The sequence below is a fragment of the Peromyscus californicus genome, unplaced genomic scaffold (genome assembly GCF_007827085.1).
Source record: "Peromyscus californicus insignis strain IS unplaced genomic scaffold, ASM782708v3 Scaffold_4__1_contigs__length_199733344, whole genome shotgun sequence".
Classification (NCBI taxonomy): domain Eukaryota; kingdom Metazoa; phylum Chordata; class Mammalia; order Rodentia; family Cricetidae; genus Peromyscus; species Peromyscus californicus.
Window position 1 is genome coordinate 54,897,565 of NW_026294562.1, and position 16,591 is coordinate 54,914,155.

At 51.9% G+C, this 16,591-nt stretch overlaps 2 protein-coding genes and 1 non-coding gene across 8 annotated transcripts; 2 read left to right on the forward strand and 1 right to left on the reverse strand.

The window, feature by feature from the left end:
* The first annotated feature begins 1,220 nt into the window (after positions 1-1,220).
* On the forward strand, positions 1,221-4,039 carry Tigd3 (tigger transposable element derived 3). 2 transcript variants are annotated; one of them, XM_052762160.1, is made up of 2 exons: positions 1,221-1,408; positions 2,255-4,039. In XM_052762160.1, the coding sequence occupies exon 2, from the start codon at positions 2,274-2,276 to the stop codon at positions 3,684-3,686; it is 1,413 nt and encodes a 470-aa protein (XP_052618120.1). In that variant the 5' UTR covers positions 1,221-1,408; positions 2,255-2,273; the 3' UTR covers positions 3,687-4,039. The 2 variants fall into 2 exon arrangements, with proteins under 2 accessions (XP_052618120.1, XP_052618121.1); XM_052762161.1 differs by having other exon boundaries at positions 2,258-4,039.
* Positions 4,040-8,268: 4,229 nt separating this feature from the next.
* Slc25a45 (solute carrier family 25 member 45) lies at positions 8,269-16,551 on the reverse strand. 5 transcript variants are annotated; one of them, XM_052712817.1, is made up of 6 exons: positions 15,477-16,547; positions 14,297-14,340; positions 14,043-14,114; positions 13,617-13,802; positions 9,357-9,615; positions 8,269-9,266 (listed from the first exon to the last, which is right to left on the reverse strand). In XM_052712817.1, exons 1-6 carry the CDS (start codon positions 15,511-15,513, stop codon positions 8,998-9,000), a joined length of 867 nt encoding a protein of 288 aa, XP_052568777.1. In that variant the 5' UTR covers positions 15,514-16,547; the 3' UTR covers positions 8,269-8,997. The 5 variants fall into 5 exon arrangements, with proteins under 5 accessions (XP_052568777.1, XP_052568778.1, XP_052568780.1 ...); XM_052712818.1 differs by lacking the exon at positions 14,043-14,114 and having other exon boundaries at positions 15,477-16,551; XM_052712820.1 differs by lacking the exon at positions 14,297-14,340 and having other exon boundaries at positions 15,477-15,646.
* Positions 10,991-11,063, forward strand: Trnaa-agc (transfer RNA alanine (anticodon AGC)). Its single transcript has one exon. It is a non-coding gene; the product is annotated as a tRNA-Ala (tRNA).
* Positions 16,552-16,591: the final 40 nt, after the last annotated feature.

Below are 16,591 nucleotides of genomic sequence, written 5' to 3' on the forward strand. Positions count from 1 at the left end.
TCTGTCCTGGCATCCCGGATAAGAAGCTGGATGCTGTGTTGTGTTAGTCCAGTACTCCTAGAGGGGCATGGGAGGTGGAGACAGAATCTGCTGGAAGCTTAACATCCAACTGGGTTGGATGGAGTATGCCTCACTGCAAAACCCTATCTCAACAAGGAAGAAACCTCTCCCAAAAGTCCTCTTATTTCCACACACACATATTTGATACTGATTTTTGGTTTTGGATTTTTGCCATGTAGCCTAGGATGGCCTCAAACGTGTGGTCCTGCCTCACCCTCCTTGAGTGCTGGGATTACAAGCATGAACGTCATGCCTTATTTTTTTTTTTTTTTTTTTTAAGATTCAGTTAAATACTTATGTGTCACCAGAAATGTCCTCAGGTATTTCTGATACATCCTAAGGTCATTGTTGCCTATTGAAAAGCTGAGCCCTGGGCTGCTACTGCATTCAGTAAATCGTCAGGGTGCTGTGGCCCTGCCTGTCCTGCTAAGTAGGACAGGAGTAGAGGGAGTCAGGCAGCTATCCTTGGCAACTGAGTAGTCTTGAGGGCCAAGAAAGAAATGTGCAAATGAGACCACTGAAATAGACTTAAGAGGAAATGTTTGCTTCACAAGAGACACTTGGAGAGACTTTGAAAATACAGAAAAGTGGGTCCCGGCTGTTTAAGGGGCAGGGAGGCTAAGATATCTTCTACACCTAATTCAAGACCAAATGTTAGGAAGGAGGGAAATGACTAGCATAGGAACTTCGATCTTGCCATAAGGCACCAAAACTGGTAAAAATGCTTCCTTTCTCGCTCCCTCAGGCCTGGCGGCCTGTGTTTTGTAGCCGGTAGGTGAGACCCAAGGCCAGCGCTGTCCATGGTAACTAGTTTTTGTGGCTTAAAGCTTACATCAGTTCGTTTTCTCATTTCGTCTTCTTTCCAAAACAACTCCGGGAGGGCCGGTTTCCCTGCTTGGTACCCCGTGGGGATGGGGTCGAAGCCACCTGGGTCTTGGGACGCCGGTCGCCGCCGACAGATAATCAGGCACTAAGGCCGAGTCCTCCAGCCAGACCCTTGCTCAGGCTCCCGCCCCTCGACGCGGAAGCTCCTCCCCCAGAAGGCCGGCGAACCGCCACTTCCTCGGCGTCCAATGACATGCAGCCAGGGGCGGGACAAGTGGAGATGGTGGCCAATCAAGATTGCCAAGGCGGGGCTGCTGAGGGGCCGGGCCGCGGTTTTCCCAGCCTTGAGAGAGCCCGGCGCAGGTCCCTGTTGTGCGCGCGCCCGCCGCCCGTGCAGCTCCTCGGAGCGCTCTGCCCTCGGGGTCGCGGCGCCCGTACCTCTCTGGTTCTGCTGTAGCCTAGCACACCGGGGCCCGGGAGCCGGGTTGGGGCAGGGACGGGAGCCGAGGGACAGCGCCTGGAGGTGGGTGCGGAGCGGGAGGCCGGGCTGGCGGGCGGGTGGGCTGGGTCGGTCTATCCGACTGACCCGGGGTCAAGGCGGGGCGAGCCCGGGCGCAGAGGCCGTCTCTGGGGCTGTCTGCTCCCCACCGCTGCTCCCTGCTCTCTGATATCCCTCCAGACTACCTACCATCCGGCGGGGGACACTCCTCCCCTTTTGCTGCCTGTAGCCTCCTCACCCTGTCGCCCTTTGTCGCCTTGGCCCCTTCACTCTCGACCCTGCCCTCCACTTCCCTTCAGGCTGGACTATGGACTAGCCTTACCTCGCCAGCACCAAATTAGACTAGCGCCTTCAGACCCCATCCGTCTGGCTTTGTCGTCTGGACCATCTCACCTGTTCACCTCAACTCTGTCCATTCAGGCAACCACCCGCCTCCATTCAACATCCTCATCGAAATTCAACCCAGGCCCTCCTCCCCGTCTCCTCTCAGGGGTTTCCTCCCTGGCCACCCTGAATGTCCTCTACTCCTGCCTCACTCAGCCTTAGCCCCAGACCTCTCTGTCATGGCTCCTTTGTTGCCTGTACAGCTGTCCCCTGACTTCCAGTCAGCCTTCTACCCCATCAGTGCCAAACCCTAGCCCAGAATTCCCTCTGCCTCTGACCAGAGACACCCTTCCAGCTCTGTTCTGGCAGTCTTTAGGATGGGGCCTAGCCTTCTCCCTCAGCCTGGCCATCTCCTTTCTCATCCAGCGGGTCTGGTCTCCCCTAGCCTTCTGCATTCCAGCGAATTACCCTGTTCTCTTATGCCCTGTGCTCTTCTACCCCGCCTACCCTCAGCCTATGGCACCCTCTCCACCTTTTCTTCCTCAGCAGGTGCCCTGGCAGAGTCATGGAGCTGAGCACAAAAAAGAAGCTTCACGCCCTGTCCCTGGCTGAGAAAATCCAGGTGCTGGAACTCCTGGATGAGTCCAAAATGTCCCAGTCAGAGGTGGCCCGGCGCTTCCAGGTCTCCCAGCCCCAGATCTCACGGATCTGCAAGAATAAGGAGAAGCTGCTGGCAGACTGGTGTAGTGGCACAGCCAACCACGAGCGCAAGCGCAAGCGCGAATCCAAATACAGTGGCATCGACGAGGCTCTACTCTGCTGGTACCACATTGCCCGAGCCAAGGCCTGGGACGTAACAGGGCCCATGCTGCTCCACAAGGCCAAGGAGCTGGCCGATATTATGGGCCAGGATTTTGTGCCCAGCATTGGCTGGCTGGTCCGCTGGAAACGCCGAAACAATGTGGGCTTTGGGGCTCGCCAGGTCCTTGTCCCTCTGTTCCCTCCTGAACCACCTCCCCCTGGGCTTCCATCCCAGGCCCAGCCACCTCTTTCCCTTAAAGACTTCTCACCAGAAGACGTTTTTGGCTGTGCCGAAGTGCCCTTGTTGTATCGGGCAGTGCCTGGCAGAGTGTTTGCATGCGATCGGTTGCAGGTACTGCTGTGTGCCAACAGCAGAGGCACAGAAAAGCGAAGGGTATTTGTGGGTGGGCTCAAGGCTGCCCCGAGATGCTTCTTTGGGGTCAACAGTGAAGCACTACCTGCCTCTTATCACCCTGATCTAGCCATCCCCTGGTCAGAGTGGTTGGCACAGTTTGACCAGGACATGGGACAGCAGGGCCGACAGGTAGCCTTGCTGCTGGCTGCTGGAGTGGCGGAGGAATGGGCCAGCCTTCCTGGACTCCACCACGTGCGACTCCTGCCTCTCTCGGCCTCCAGCACCACACCTTCCCTGCCTGGCTCTGTGGTTTTGGCCTTTAAGGCCCATTACCGTCACCGTCTGCTGAGCAAACTGTCTGCCATGCAGAGTGGGGGAGAGGGCACCTCAGTGGCTGAAGCCAGGGCCAGCATCACGGTGTTAGATGCTCTGCATATGGTGGCAGCAGCTTGGGCCAAGGTGCCTCCTCAGCTCATTTCGAGCAGCTTCGTTCAGGAAGGGCTCGCTCCAGGCGAAACACAGCTGTCTCTGGACAAAGACACAGAGACGTCTCCAGTCCCCAGTGGGCTGGGTCAGGAGGAGTTTTCCCGCTTTGTGGACCTGGAGGATGAGGACCCTGGGCCTAGAGTATGCAAAGAGGAAGCTGGTACTGAAGATAACGGGAGGGAAGAGGATGGCTTTGAGTCCCTGCCCACCAAAGCTGATGCCCTGAGGGCACTGTGCACCTTGAGGAGGTGGCTTGAATGTAACAGCGCCTCTCCAGAGCTCTTTGAAAAATTCTACGATTGTGAGGTGGAGGTGGAGCAGCTCTGCTGTCTGTGAGGAAGCATGGCAGCCTGCAGAATCGCCCTCTCCTGTTTCCCATGGAAACGCCTCTCCAGAGGCAGACTGGCTCTTTCCTGTGGAAATACCATGTGGAGGGTGTAGAAGGGAAGGGAGTTGGGACTCGAAGTCTAAAGTCAGAGTAAAAGTTGTTCAAGCCCAGACCCTGGAGTCTCCAGATGGGGCCTCTCGAGGGGAATCTGGGCTGTGTAGCTTCTCGGAGCACTCTGGGGGGAGTTAGTCTAGAGAGGCTGGAACCTAGAAAAGTGGACTTCTGACAGGTGGCTCCATCCCTTAAATTTTGTGTCAAAACCAAATCTGCTTCTGGAAATAAAGTTTTTAACCAGAAAGAAGGTCGGGGTGTGGGTTTTCTTTTTTCTTTCTTTCTTTTTGAAATGGGGTCTCCTGTAGTCTGGGCTGGCCTTGAGCTTGCTGCATAATGAAGGTGATTTTGAATGTCTTGATCTGCTTGCTTAGAACTCCCAGGTACCAGGATGATAGGGATTTGCCACCACAGCCTGACTGGTGTGATGGTACTGGGGATTGAGGCCAACCCGGGGCTTTGTGCATACTGAGCCAGTACTGTACCAACCGAGTCACCCCCAGTTCCTCATGGTTTACGTGAGGAAAGCATGAGGTCTCACTATCAGGAGAGTCCCTCACGCATGGACCCTCCTTGTGGGCCATGCTTACGAGAAGGAAAGTTGACCCAGACATTTGTCAGCTCTTACCATTCAGTGCCGGAGGCAGGCCAGGGAAATAAGATCTGGAATAGTCATTCATTCATTCACTACAATTTTTCATCCATTTCTTCATTTCACCACAGTTCCTTTCATCAAGGCCTCCTATGTGACAGGATCGCAAAGGTGACATCTTTGCTGAGCAGGACCAGAGAGGCAATGACAGATTTGTGCAGAGTACTTTGGCTCCAAAGCTGAGTGAAACCCAGTAGAGGTGAGCTGTTTTTCTTATTTGTGTGTGGATGTTGTTTTTGTTTTTGAGACAGGATCTCACTCTGTAGACCAGGCTGGCCTTAAAATCCCGGAGATCTACCTGCCTCTGCCTTTGGAGTTTTAGGACTAAAGACATGTACCACCATGCCTAACCTTGTTTTAAAATTTTATTATGTATGGGTACGCGCGCGCGCGCACGCACACACACACACACACACACACACACACACACGCTGCCACGCGTGTATGGAGGCCAGAGGACAACTTTGTAGAGCTGGTTCTCTCCTTTCCCCTTCTGTGGGTTCTGGGAATGAGACTCTGGCTTTTGTGGCCAGTGCTTTTACCTACTGCGTCATCTCACCCACCCAGTGGTGATTTTTGATATGTACACCGCTGGACAGAGAAAAGTGGGAAGGATGGCAGGCCGGAAGGACAAGAGTCGGCCGACTGGGGGTGAGGGGGGACCCCGAGTATGGAATGTATGGGGGTGAGATGTTCTGAGAGCCCCAGCAAACTGAACAGCCAGTAGCCCCGTCTTAACAGTGGCTGGCGGCGGGTGTTTACAGTGGCCCCTCTAACAGGTCACTTACTGAGGGCCATTTGAGGTCTAGCACTCTGACCAGGTCATTCTTTACACTGGAAACTTGTTTATATTGGCAGACACCCTGTGGCTCTTATCTAGTTTATCAGTCACTACTACGGCACTAGGAGCTGGACCGTGCTCCCCCTGTGAGTAGAGAGGGCAGCCTGGGAAGGACAATACCCTAGCGTGACATGTAAGAGAACAGTGTAGATCAGTTCATTCATTCATTCATTCATTCAGTATTAGGAGTCATTCACCAAGTCCTTTTGCTTTTGTCTTTTTAACATTTGGGAGGTTGCCTGACACAGGGCCTTTAATCCCAGCACTCAGGAGGCAGAGGCAGGTAGATTGTTGTGAGCCAGCCTGGTTTACAAAGTGAGTTGCAGGACAGCCAGAACTGTTACACAAAGAAACCCTGCCCTGAAAAACAAAAACAGGGCTGGAGAGATGGCTTAGAGGTTAAGAGCACTGGCTGCTCTTCCAGAGGTCCTGAGTTCAATTCCCAGCAACCATGTGGTGGCTCACAACCATCTGTAGTGAGATCTGGTGCCCTCTTCTGGCATGCAGGCAGAATACTGAATATATAGTAAATAAATAAGTAAATCTTTAAAAAAAACAAAAACAAAAAAATTTGGAGGTTTTGTTAAATTTTTAGATTTATTTATTTTTACATTGGGTACTGCAAACAGTACCCAATAATTCAAGACCTCCAAGTGTGCCTGGATAGTCATTATGCAATGGGTGGAAAACTTCCTCAGAAAAATAACTATAAATCATAAAAAAACAAACACTGTCCTATACTTATGATTTCTTCATGGTCTAGGTATGGTCAGCAAACACTCACACATTCTACTGTTCCCCTAGATACAGCGAGAAACAACTATTACATTCTAATGTTTACCCAGATCCAATGACTACTAGATTCCTACTACATCTCATTATAGTGTTCATTTCATTTCTCTTCTAATTAATAATATTGAAGACCTTTTAAAATCCCTGCATCCTTGTGTTTGAACCAGGTTAGCCTAGAGCTTTCAATCCTGCTAGTGTCCAGAAGGGTGGCTTACGGGTGTGCCCCACTCTGCCCAGCTCTTTTGTTTGTCTGGCTGTCCCCTTTTAGTTTTTGTTGTTGTTTGAGACAGGGTCTCACCATGTAGGCCTGGTTGGCCTGGGACTCACTCTGTAGACCAGGCTGGCCTCAAACTCACACAGATCCTCCTGCCTCTGCCTCCGGAGTGCTGGGATTAAAGGCGTGCAACACCTGGCCCAGCTTCTTGTCCAGCTCTGGCTGGCTGTCTTTTTTGGGGAAAATGTCTACTCAGAGGTGGGTGTGACACTCTGTCTCAAAGGAAGAAAGGAGAGAGACAGTTATTTATTTAGGTACTCTGCATATTTTCATCATATTTATTATGTTTGTATTGAGGAAATCATCACCTTTCCGATTAAACCTGTGGAACACTGTATCATGTGTGGCAGCTTACCTCTAGAAAAATGTGTAATTGCTTCTTTTGGACACAAGGGGGCACAAAGAGGACTCAATGTTAGCTTTTCAGAGGCAGGCTCCAGGGAACAGGAGTATGGTTCCCAGTTCTCTGAGGGAGCCAGACCTAACTGTCTGTGGGAGAGAAGCAATTTTCTTTTCCTTTTGCTGCTGGCTGCTTTTCCAGTTGGCCCTTTTACTGGTGGAGCCCCTTGAAGATCTTGACTCAGTTTCTGAGTCTTGGACGCAGCTTCCCCACAACCTGAGAACTCAAGGTGTGGCCTTATCTAGCCAAGGACAACCTTGAACTTCTAATCTTGCCTCTACCTGCCTAGTGCTGGGATCCCAGGTATGAAGTCACCATGCCCCATGTCTGGGACAGTGGCAATCAATCCAGGCCTTTTACATGCACGAAAGCACGCTACCAACTGAGCCGCACCCCCAGACTCTCAAAACCATTTCTTGGACAACCCCCTATGCAGCTCTAGCTTTGATGACAAGCAGTTAGGAGTGGAGTCTCTGCTCCATGGAGCTCATGGTTTACAGAAACAGACAGAATCACACAGAAAAGACACTCAGAGGTGAGCATGTAATTACAGACTGAGGAAAATGGATGTCCAGTGGTTCTCAGTGTGTGGCCCACACCTGCAGCTGCATCTGTGAACGTAGTGAAATACACATCCTCTTACCCTCCAAAAACCTACTGAAGTTGGACCCGGCAAGCTGTACTTGAGCAAACCCTCCAGGCGCTTCTGAACCATGGGCACAGCCCAAGGAAACTGAAAGATGTCTCAAAGGGCCTAGAGCTGAAGGATGAAAGGGAGGTACACCCTCAGTGAGAAGAGCATATGCAAATGTCTTGTGGTGGGAGAGAGCCAGGTGTGTTTACAAAAGTAGGTTACCACACTCATCAAGAGCAAATGTCTAAGGGCCTTCCCTGCTGGGGAAGGAACTCTGAGGAATGAGAAGTCATGAAATAGCAAAGTGACTTTTATTTATTTGTTTATGGTTTGTGAGACAGGGTTACTCTGTAGCCCTGGCTGTTCTGGAACTCATTTTGTAGACCAGGCTGACCTTGAACTCACAGAGATCTGCCTGCCTCTGCCTCCTGAGGGCTGAGAATTAAAGGCATGTGCCACCATTGCCCAGCTCTCATCCAGTTTTGTTTTGTTTTTTAATATTTTCATTATTATTTCATGTGTATGGGTGTTTTGCTCCCAAGTATGGGTATGTACCATGTACATGCAATGCCCACAGAAGCCAGAAGAGGGCACCAGATTCTGCATACCTGGTGTTAACAGACAGTTGTGAGCTGCCCTGTGGGTACCGGGATTTGAACCTGGGTCCTCTCAAAGAGCAGCCAGTGATCTTAATCACTGAGCCATCTCTCCATCCCCTCAGGCAGTTTTAAAATCTAATTTAGCAACTGAGATGGATAATAAGACAAATATAAGGAAGGATGTGGGCAAGGCAGAGAGAACCTAGAGAGGAGCCAGTGCATGGACATGGGGTTGGCAGGTTCAGCAGATGTGTGTGGCGTGAGCAGAGACAGGAGGGGATCATCAGTACTTCATCAAATGAAACTTTATTACATGTATCTATCTGTTCAAGAGACAGAAGTACAGCCTTACCACAAGACTCTCAGATTAATGACTCAGAGGAGTGGAACAGTCAACCATAAAGCCCTGTATACAAGGGCTATGGCTGAGGTAGGCAGGAGGGTTGGGGTTCTTGGAGACCCTAGAGACAGAGCTCTGCCTGGGTCTTGGAGGAGAGTAGGCCACTGGAGGGACAACTATACCCCAGTGGGCACTCTTGGGACTTGAGGCACCACAGCAGGAAGTGACCAAGAGAGGGGAGGCAGGACAGCAGGAGCTAGGGTTCTGGGTTTCCCTGAAGGTACTGGAAACCCCTGAGGGATTCTGGACTGGACAGGAAGGAGACAAAAGTCACTCTCTTGTCCAGGGGAATGATTTGAACCCCATGGCTGGGTGGTGCCAGGGCAATGATGGTCCCTGAGAGCTCTTTCAGAGGGGCAGCTGTGACATGGTGGCCTGGCTGATTCGTATGTGTCTTGTGCCCTTGCTTCCTGGAAAGAGGTCGGCTGGAGGTGGTGTGTCTTGGTGTCTGTACAGGGCCTGGTTCATTGTTTCTTTCGAGTTGGCTCCTTGACTCTCTGGGTGGTGCATGGCACCTCTTGCTTTTGTTCCCGCAAGCTGGGTTCTCTGGCTTGGTTTCCCAAGTGGCTGTCAGCCAGGATCCTGTTGTGGAGTTGCTGGCATGGCCGGGTCAGGCTCATCTCCACAAGCGCAGCAGGTACTCATAGCTAAGGAAGGTGGCAGCATTGACAGGAAACGCACGGGCACTATTGAGGGTCATGCCCTTGAAAAAGACCCCTATTCCCTCCTGCCGGAAGCTGCTTGCCATACAGTCCAGCATCCCCCGGTACTTTCTCCCTTTCAGCCCGTCCATCTGCATCCGGGACTTGATCACATCAAAAGGCGTGGCTGTAATCCAGGAGGCTATGCCTGCAAAGCCCCCTGCCACCAGTACTGTGGCTGAGCCTGGGGCAGAGGAAGCCAGGGTGGAGTCAGACTAGACCAGAGCATCTCCCCAGCCTCTGCTGTACCCCCACCCCACCCCACCCCACTTACTGGGATTCTGGCCTTCTGGTGTGTACTGGCGACATAGCCCTTCATAGGTGACAAAGTACATTCCCAACGTAGGGGTGTCCCTCAGCACCAGGGCCCAGGATCCTCTGAACAGTCCCTGGGGTCCTTCTTCTCTCAAGATGGAGACTGCACAGTGCACAGGCCCCCGGTACCGGGGTTCAGAGCCCCCTATCTGCATCCTTGGCTCTGTCTGGTTTTGTAGACGGACTTTGATGAGGTCAAAAGGAGCCAGGCAGTAGGCCTGTGGAGAAAGACATGGAGGGGACTGGGTGGAGCTTAGGCTTGGGAAAATCTGCTTATAATCACAATAGGGCAGAGAGGCTCCTGCCGCCAGCTCCTAGCCTCCCACATACATGGCTGGTTTGGCCAAGTCTCTGGGTGCAGTTGAGAACAACTGCCTCCCTTATTATCAGGCCTGATAGGCTCAGCGCTGGCCCCTCCTCGTGAGATAGCAGGCACAGGCTCTCAAGGACAAGTGGGAGTGGGCTCTTGGGCTTCCTGATTCCAGGGAGCAGGACATGTGTGCAGTGGCTGGGGCTCAATAAGGGTTCAGTCTGTAAGTAGAAACAGTAAGGAGCTGATGCTGCAGGTGAAGGCCACCTCATTGGCATTGTTCTAAAACAGACCCAACATCATAGGGTCTCCCTCCCTCCTTTCCCCATCATATCTTTCTGAGGCCCCAGGGCAGCCCTCCCTGCCTCTGACCGAAAATGCTATTAAGGGTGAGGTGGTCAGTAAGGTGGGATTTGGTAGGCCCTAGAGCCCTTAGGCAGCCGGACGCAGATCTAGGGTGGATTGGGCAGGGCTGGGAGGATGTGGAGAAGAGGAGGTCACCGCACTGGTGAGGTGTCAGGGATGTAGCTATGTCAAGCTAGCTGGCCAGGGTGACTGACACACATCTTTAATCTCAGGAGGCAGAGGCAGAGGCAGGCAGATCTCTGTGAGTTAAAGGCCAGCCTGGTCTACAGAGTGAGTTCCAGGCCAGCCAGAGCTACATAGTAAGACTCTGTCTTCAGAAAAATCGAGAAAAGCTACTGAAGCTCAGGTGAGGTTCTAGCTGGGTGTGCTGGGCTCATGCCTGTGACCCCAGAGGCTTCGATGAGAGGACTACAAAGAGTTCAAGGCTAGCCAGAGCTACATAGTGAGTTCCAGGCCAGTGGGGGCTACAGCAGAGTGAAACTCTGTCTCAATAAACCAGTCATGGGGCTAGAAAGATGGCTCAGTAGTTAAAAGCACTGATTATTCCTCCAGAGGACCTAGATTCAATCCCCAGCATCCACATGGTGGCTCTGTGTGGCCGTCTGTAACACTGCTCTGTGGGCACCAGGCAAGCACATGGTGCACAGACATGCATGCAGGTGAAAACATCCATATACAGAACATAATAAATAAATACATTTAAAAACATTTATTAGGGGCTGGAGAGATGGCTCAGAGGTTAAGAGCACTGGCTGCCCTTCCAGAGGTCCTGAGTTCAATTCCCAGCAACCACATAGTGGCTCACAACCACCTATAATGAGATCTGGTGCCCTCTTCTGGCCTGCAGGCAAACATGCTGTATACATAATAAATAAATAAATCTTTAAAAAAAACAAAACAAAACATTTATTAAGGGGTTGGGGATTTAGCTCAGTGGTAGAGCGCTTGCCTAGCAAGCACAAGGGCCTGGGTTCGATCCTCAGCTCCAAAAAAAAAAAAAAAAAAAAAAAAAAAATTAAAAAAACAAATGACCAGGGCTGGAGAGGTGACTTAGTGTGTAAGAGTGAATACTGCTTGCCCAAAGGACCTGAGTCTGGATCCCAGCACCCATATGGGGTAGCTCACAGCTGCCTGTAACTCCATCTCCAGGGGATCATATACCTTCTTCTAGCTTCCATGGGAGAATTTAAATTTAATTTTAGAATTAAAATCTTTTTTGTAAAAATCAAAGAAAACTGTTCACAGTGTCACATACTATATCATCTGAGTACTTAGGAGGTGGAGGCAGGGTCCTGGTTGAAGATGACTTGTCACTGGTGTGTCTGGCTAGAAGCATATGAGCTCTGATGTTCGGCTCTAGACCTGGTTGGTAGTGGAGGGGCTGGTGGTTGACTTTAGCAGGTACAGGCCACACTGCATGCTTCTGCCTCGGTGAAAGGTGGAGCCCCTTTGTAAGACGGGGCTGATGCTCCTCCCAGAGCCTGCCAACTGGGCTGAGCTGAGATTTTCAGTGGGGTGGGCTCTTGACCTGGAGCTCCAGCGCTGAAGCAGGGGATCTTGTGGGATGGGAACCATGGAACCTAAAGGGTTACTAACCAGGGCAACTTCAGCCAGGCCACAAGCAATGTCAGAAGCTCCTGCCTCTTCCACTTCCTCATCGGTACATAAGTGACTTCAAAACCCTGTTGACAGATGTCCCAGGAGACCCTGGCTTCTAGCAGGTTCCTGGACCAAGTCACCACTTGTGATCCTAAAAGTCCCTGGTTCTGCTTTCAGAGAGACGAGGAGAAAGTAATTCAGAAATAGAGCCTGGCAGGGCCTAAGTCAGGCCACTTTACCAAGGGTCTTAGGTCTCTTACTATTTTTGAGGGGTACAGGCCTCCAGGTTTAAGAAATATGTGGGCATATATCTATATAATAAGGAACATAAAGCTTGGTTTGGTGGCATATGACTATAATTTCAGAACTTGGGGAAAGTCAAGAGGATTGTGATAAACAAGGTTAGCCTGATCTATATAGTGAATTGCAGGCCCACTAGGGCTCCATAGCAAGACCCTGTTTCAAAAACACTAAAGGGTGGCCGGGCGGTGGTGACGCACGCCTTTAGTCCCAGCACTCAGGGGCAGAGGCAGGCAGATCTCTGTGAGTTTGAGACCAGCCTGGACTACAGAGTGAGTTCCAGGAAAGGCACAAAGCTACACAGAGAAACCCTGTCTCGAAAAACCAAAAAAAAAAAAAAAAAACACTTAAGGGAAGGGCGTTGGAGAGATGGTTCAGTGGTTAAGAAAACTCACTGCTCTTGCAAAGGACTGGCGTTCCGTTCCCAGTACCCACATGGTAGTTCAAAACCATCTGTAGTTAACTTTTGTTCCAGGAGATCTAGCACCTTCTTCAGGCCTCTGCAGGCACTGCTCACACATGGTGCTCATACATATATGTAGGCAAAGCACTCATACACATAAAATAAAATAAATAAGAAATCATTTAAAAAATAAAAGGATGAAGCTAGGGGGTAGTGGTGCACACCTTTAGTCCCAGCACTTGGGAGGCAGAGGCAGGTGGATCTCTGAGTTTGAGACCAGCCTGGTCTACAAAGTGAGTTCCAGGACAGCCAGGACTACACAGTGAGACCTTGTCTCAAACAAACAAACCCACAAATCAACAAATAAATAAGTAAAAACTGGGGTGGGGGAAGGAGGAAGAGGAGAAGAGAAGAAAGCCAGGACTCTCTGGGGTCTCTTTAATCATTAACCACTGGAGTGTACACCCTGACTCTGTCCTCTGATCTTGCTCTCTGCCCCATGAAGTATCAGTGGCATCAGGGCAGGTACCCATTAGAGGGTCAGCTGGGAGCCCATCTGGAGTGTAGGGTTGAACTGGCACCTTTCCCTTTGTCCCTTTCTGCTCAGACACTCCCTAGGCCTGGAAGCTCTCTTCTAATCACCACACCCCATGGAGCCTGGCCACTACAGTGCTAGGAACAAAGACCAGAACAAATGATGGGAGTGACTCAGTGACTGGCTGACCCTGAGGTCTGTGGCCTGTTGCCTCAGACAAGGCTCAGAGACTCTGGTTACCCATATACTGCAGGCAAAGGCCTGGCTGAGCAGGTAGAATGGACTAGGACCACCTCAGGATTACTTCAGGGTCAAACCCAGCTCTGCTAGGGATGACAGTTCCTCAGGGTCAAAGGTCATCATGCTGCATAGTCTTCCCACAACTCTGGGGCTAGTAGAGCCTTCTGAAGAGGCACTGGCTGCTTGTACCTAGTATCTTCTTCATACTGCCCCCCAGCTCTGCTTTTTGTCCCCCTGGTCTCCATGGCCTTCCACCTCCAGGCCTGCAGCCTGACAAGACGCAACATGGCTTGGTCAATTAGAGCAATGGTTAGGAGTACCCCTTAGGAAGGCCTTATCATGTACTGCTGGAAGTCCCAGGGTGTGTGTGTGTGTGTGTGTGTGTGTGTGTGTGTGTGTGTGTGTGTGTAAGGTTCAGATCTATCACTGTGACACCTGAACATGTGTTCACACATGACCCTCTCACCTCCAGGAGGCCCCCAGTACAACCTGCTATGAAGATGTTTGTGTAGCTGGGTGGCTGGGCCCGTCGCTCCTGGTGGGAGGTGGCTGTGAGTGCCAGCAGGGTGTTGCTGTACACGCCAAACAGGACGGAGTTGACCAGGGCCACACTGGCAATGGGGAAGCTCATTCCCTTGAAGAAGCCCAGGACCTGCAGAACAACATGGTGGGACCGTGAGAGGCATGGGGGCCTCCCCATCCCACTTCCAGCTCTGGCCAGGCTTCTGCTATCTGTACATCACTGCTGCCCAAGCCCTGTCCAGGCAGACAAAGCAGGTGGAGGAAGCTGTGAGGACCTCACTCCACTTTTGGGGTGCCAAGTGACTGCCAGACAGGAAACAGGCACCACATACTTCAGATGCCTTCTACCCCAAAGAAGTGGGCTACCTACCGACTCATGGCGGTAAGTCTTAAGTATGCAGTCCACAATGCCCTGGTACGTGTTCTGGGTCTGTAACCGCACCTGGATGGAAAGTACTGGGCATGTAAGGCAAATGAGCAAGCCAGGGCTGCTCCCACAATGGCGGCCAGGCCACCCACGCAGCAGACGCTGGCAGGCACACGAGTGAGCCAGCCCCATTAGCTGGTCTCATACCCAGGTTCCAGCCAGACCATCTGCTCCTCTGGTAGCTCGGCTCTACTCACCTTTATAGTGTCAAAGGGGTGCCCCAGGACCAAACCCACGGCTCCTGTGGTGACAAGAAGGTGCTATGAATAAGGACGGTGCCAGATCTAAGAAGCAAGTCTCTGGTAGAGCAAAGAGGGATTCAGGTAGGAGCAGGAAGGCTGGGTATACTCAGACACCCACAACCCACATTCTTGGGGCTCCACAGGGATTCCAGCTGCCCTACCCCACCACACCTGGTACTGGGCCACAAAGGTGCTAGGAAAATGGAGGCAGATGCATGGCCTCACCTGAGGACACACCCACACAACAGGGAAGAGCCACCTGTGATATAATACTGTCCCCAACCCTGACTATGGAAGATGAGGCTCTAAAACAGTGGTTCTCGACCTCTGGGTCGTGACCCCCCTTGGGGTAGCATATCAGATATTTACATTACAATTCATAACAGTAACAAAATTACTGTTATGAAGTAGCAACGAAAGTAATTTAAGGTTGGGGGGTCACCACAGCACGAGGCCTGTATCAAAGGGTGGAAAGCACCGGGGAGGTTGAGAAGCGCGGCTCTAGAAGGAGTGGGTGGCTACGACCCTACCGTATCAACTGCACTGCTGCCTTCCTTTCAGAGTTCTCGGCCTTGACTGAGAACAGGCCCTGCTGGCCCCTTCTTCCTGCCTTCTGCCTATCACAATTATCAGTGCAGAGCTGGGAGCCCTTCTTCAAGTCCTGCCGGGCCCCAGGGGAGAAAGCCACCCACTATCTAGTCTTATTCTCCACAGAAAATGCTGCTTCTGGAGCCTGGGGGGCAGGGTGCATCACCAGGGGTACATTCATGGTGTCCTTTCTCAAGGCCCAGGAGTGCCACCCATCGCCATGTAAGGCAGATTTCCAAAGGGGAAGTCAGGACAGCCGGTGAGATCAAAGGTGAATGTGGTTCGGGCACTCGCTCTGGTCTGGGAGAAGGGGCTTCGGTGAGGTTCCTTGACAGGCCCTTAGTGTTCTCTGGCAGCAAGGCCTTGGGATGCAGAAGTAGTCTCTCCTTCCTTCTTTCCCCTCGGCCTTCTTGGCCATTCCCAGAAGGCTCTGGGAACAGCTAGCTGCTGGGTGCTCCAGAGGGAACAACTCCTCTTGACAACCCAGCCTCCCCGGGAAGCAATCCACGCTTTGGGGTGATAGACAGAAAGAAGAAAAATGTCTCACCAGAGATCCAGCCAGCCACAAACTCCTCCACAGGCATTGTAGGGGCTCCGGTGGGAACTGGTGCTCCAGGCAGGGCCGCAGAGAAGACTGTTGCAAGTGAAATCCCCACCCCCTTTCCAAACCAGATAACCTCCCACTAATGTTTAACCCTGGCTGGAGGTTGAGAAGTGGCCCAGTGCCCAGACCTCAAGCAACCATTAGCAAGAGTGAGCCAACTTCAGTGACCCTGAGTCTGGAAGAGGCCCGTGAAGTATGGAATCTCTAGGGGCAAGTTGACAGACACAGCTAGCCTGAGTCCTATCCCTGGACAGTGACAACCATCTGTGTGACAGAGGATGACAACTGAGTGCTAGCTTGGTGAGCCTCTCCAAGGCTGCCTCATTGAGCAAGAAGCAAGATCCTACCTGACCAGCCAGTCCAGAGCAAATTCCCATTCATTCACTAGGAGCTCAAGCTTCCCTTACCCTGACAACCGTGAGGCTAGGTGAAGTTAGAATGTGGCCACCAGGCGGCAGGCCCGGGCCACAGTGCCCTGCAGCAGCCACCAGAGCCTAGGGCAGGGTGGAACAACCCGAAAGTGAGGCCCCTACCCCCAGAAGTGACTCACCAGGCCCTGAAGCCTGTTTGTCCGCTTTCTCCAGAGTTGTTTACAGCCACGAGTCAGAACCGCAGCCTCTTCTTCCCCAGGGGAAGGAACAATGGGCTGTTGACTGCACAAAGGCCTGAGCTACTCCTGCATCAAAACCAAAATTCTGCTCTCTGGGCCTCTGCCTCTGCCTCCAGAGGATGGGGCACGGAGGCCCTCACCAGATGCCAGAGCCTAGATTTTTTACTTCCTTGTCTCTAAACGGCAACAAACAAATTTCCTTTCTTTAAAAATTAAAAAGCAAGGCTAAATCTCTTCTCTGCCGTGTGAGGGCTCACAGTACCGCCCTTCTCTGACCTCATGTCCTGCTTCCTGCTCCGCTGAAAGCAGGCTCTCAGCCTGGAGGCCCTAAAGCCGGCTTGGCCTCCCCTTCCTGAGCATACTCTCTGTGAACTCCTTCAAGCTGGGGCTGAAACATCACCTTCTCAGTGAGCCCCCCAAATCATCTCATGGACAGTTGAAATCCCCC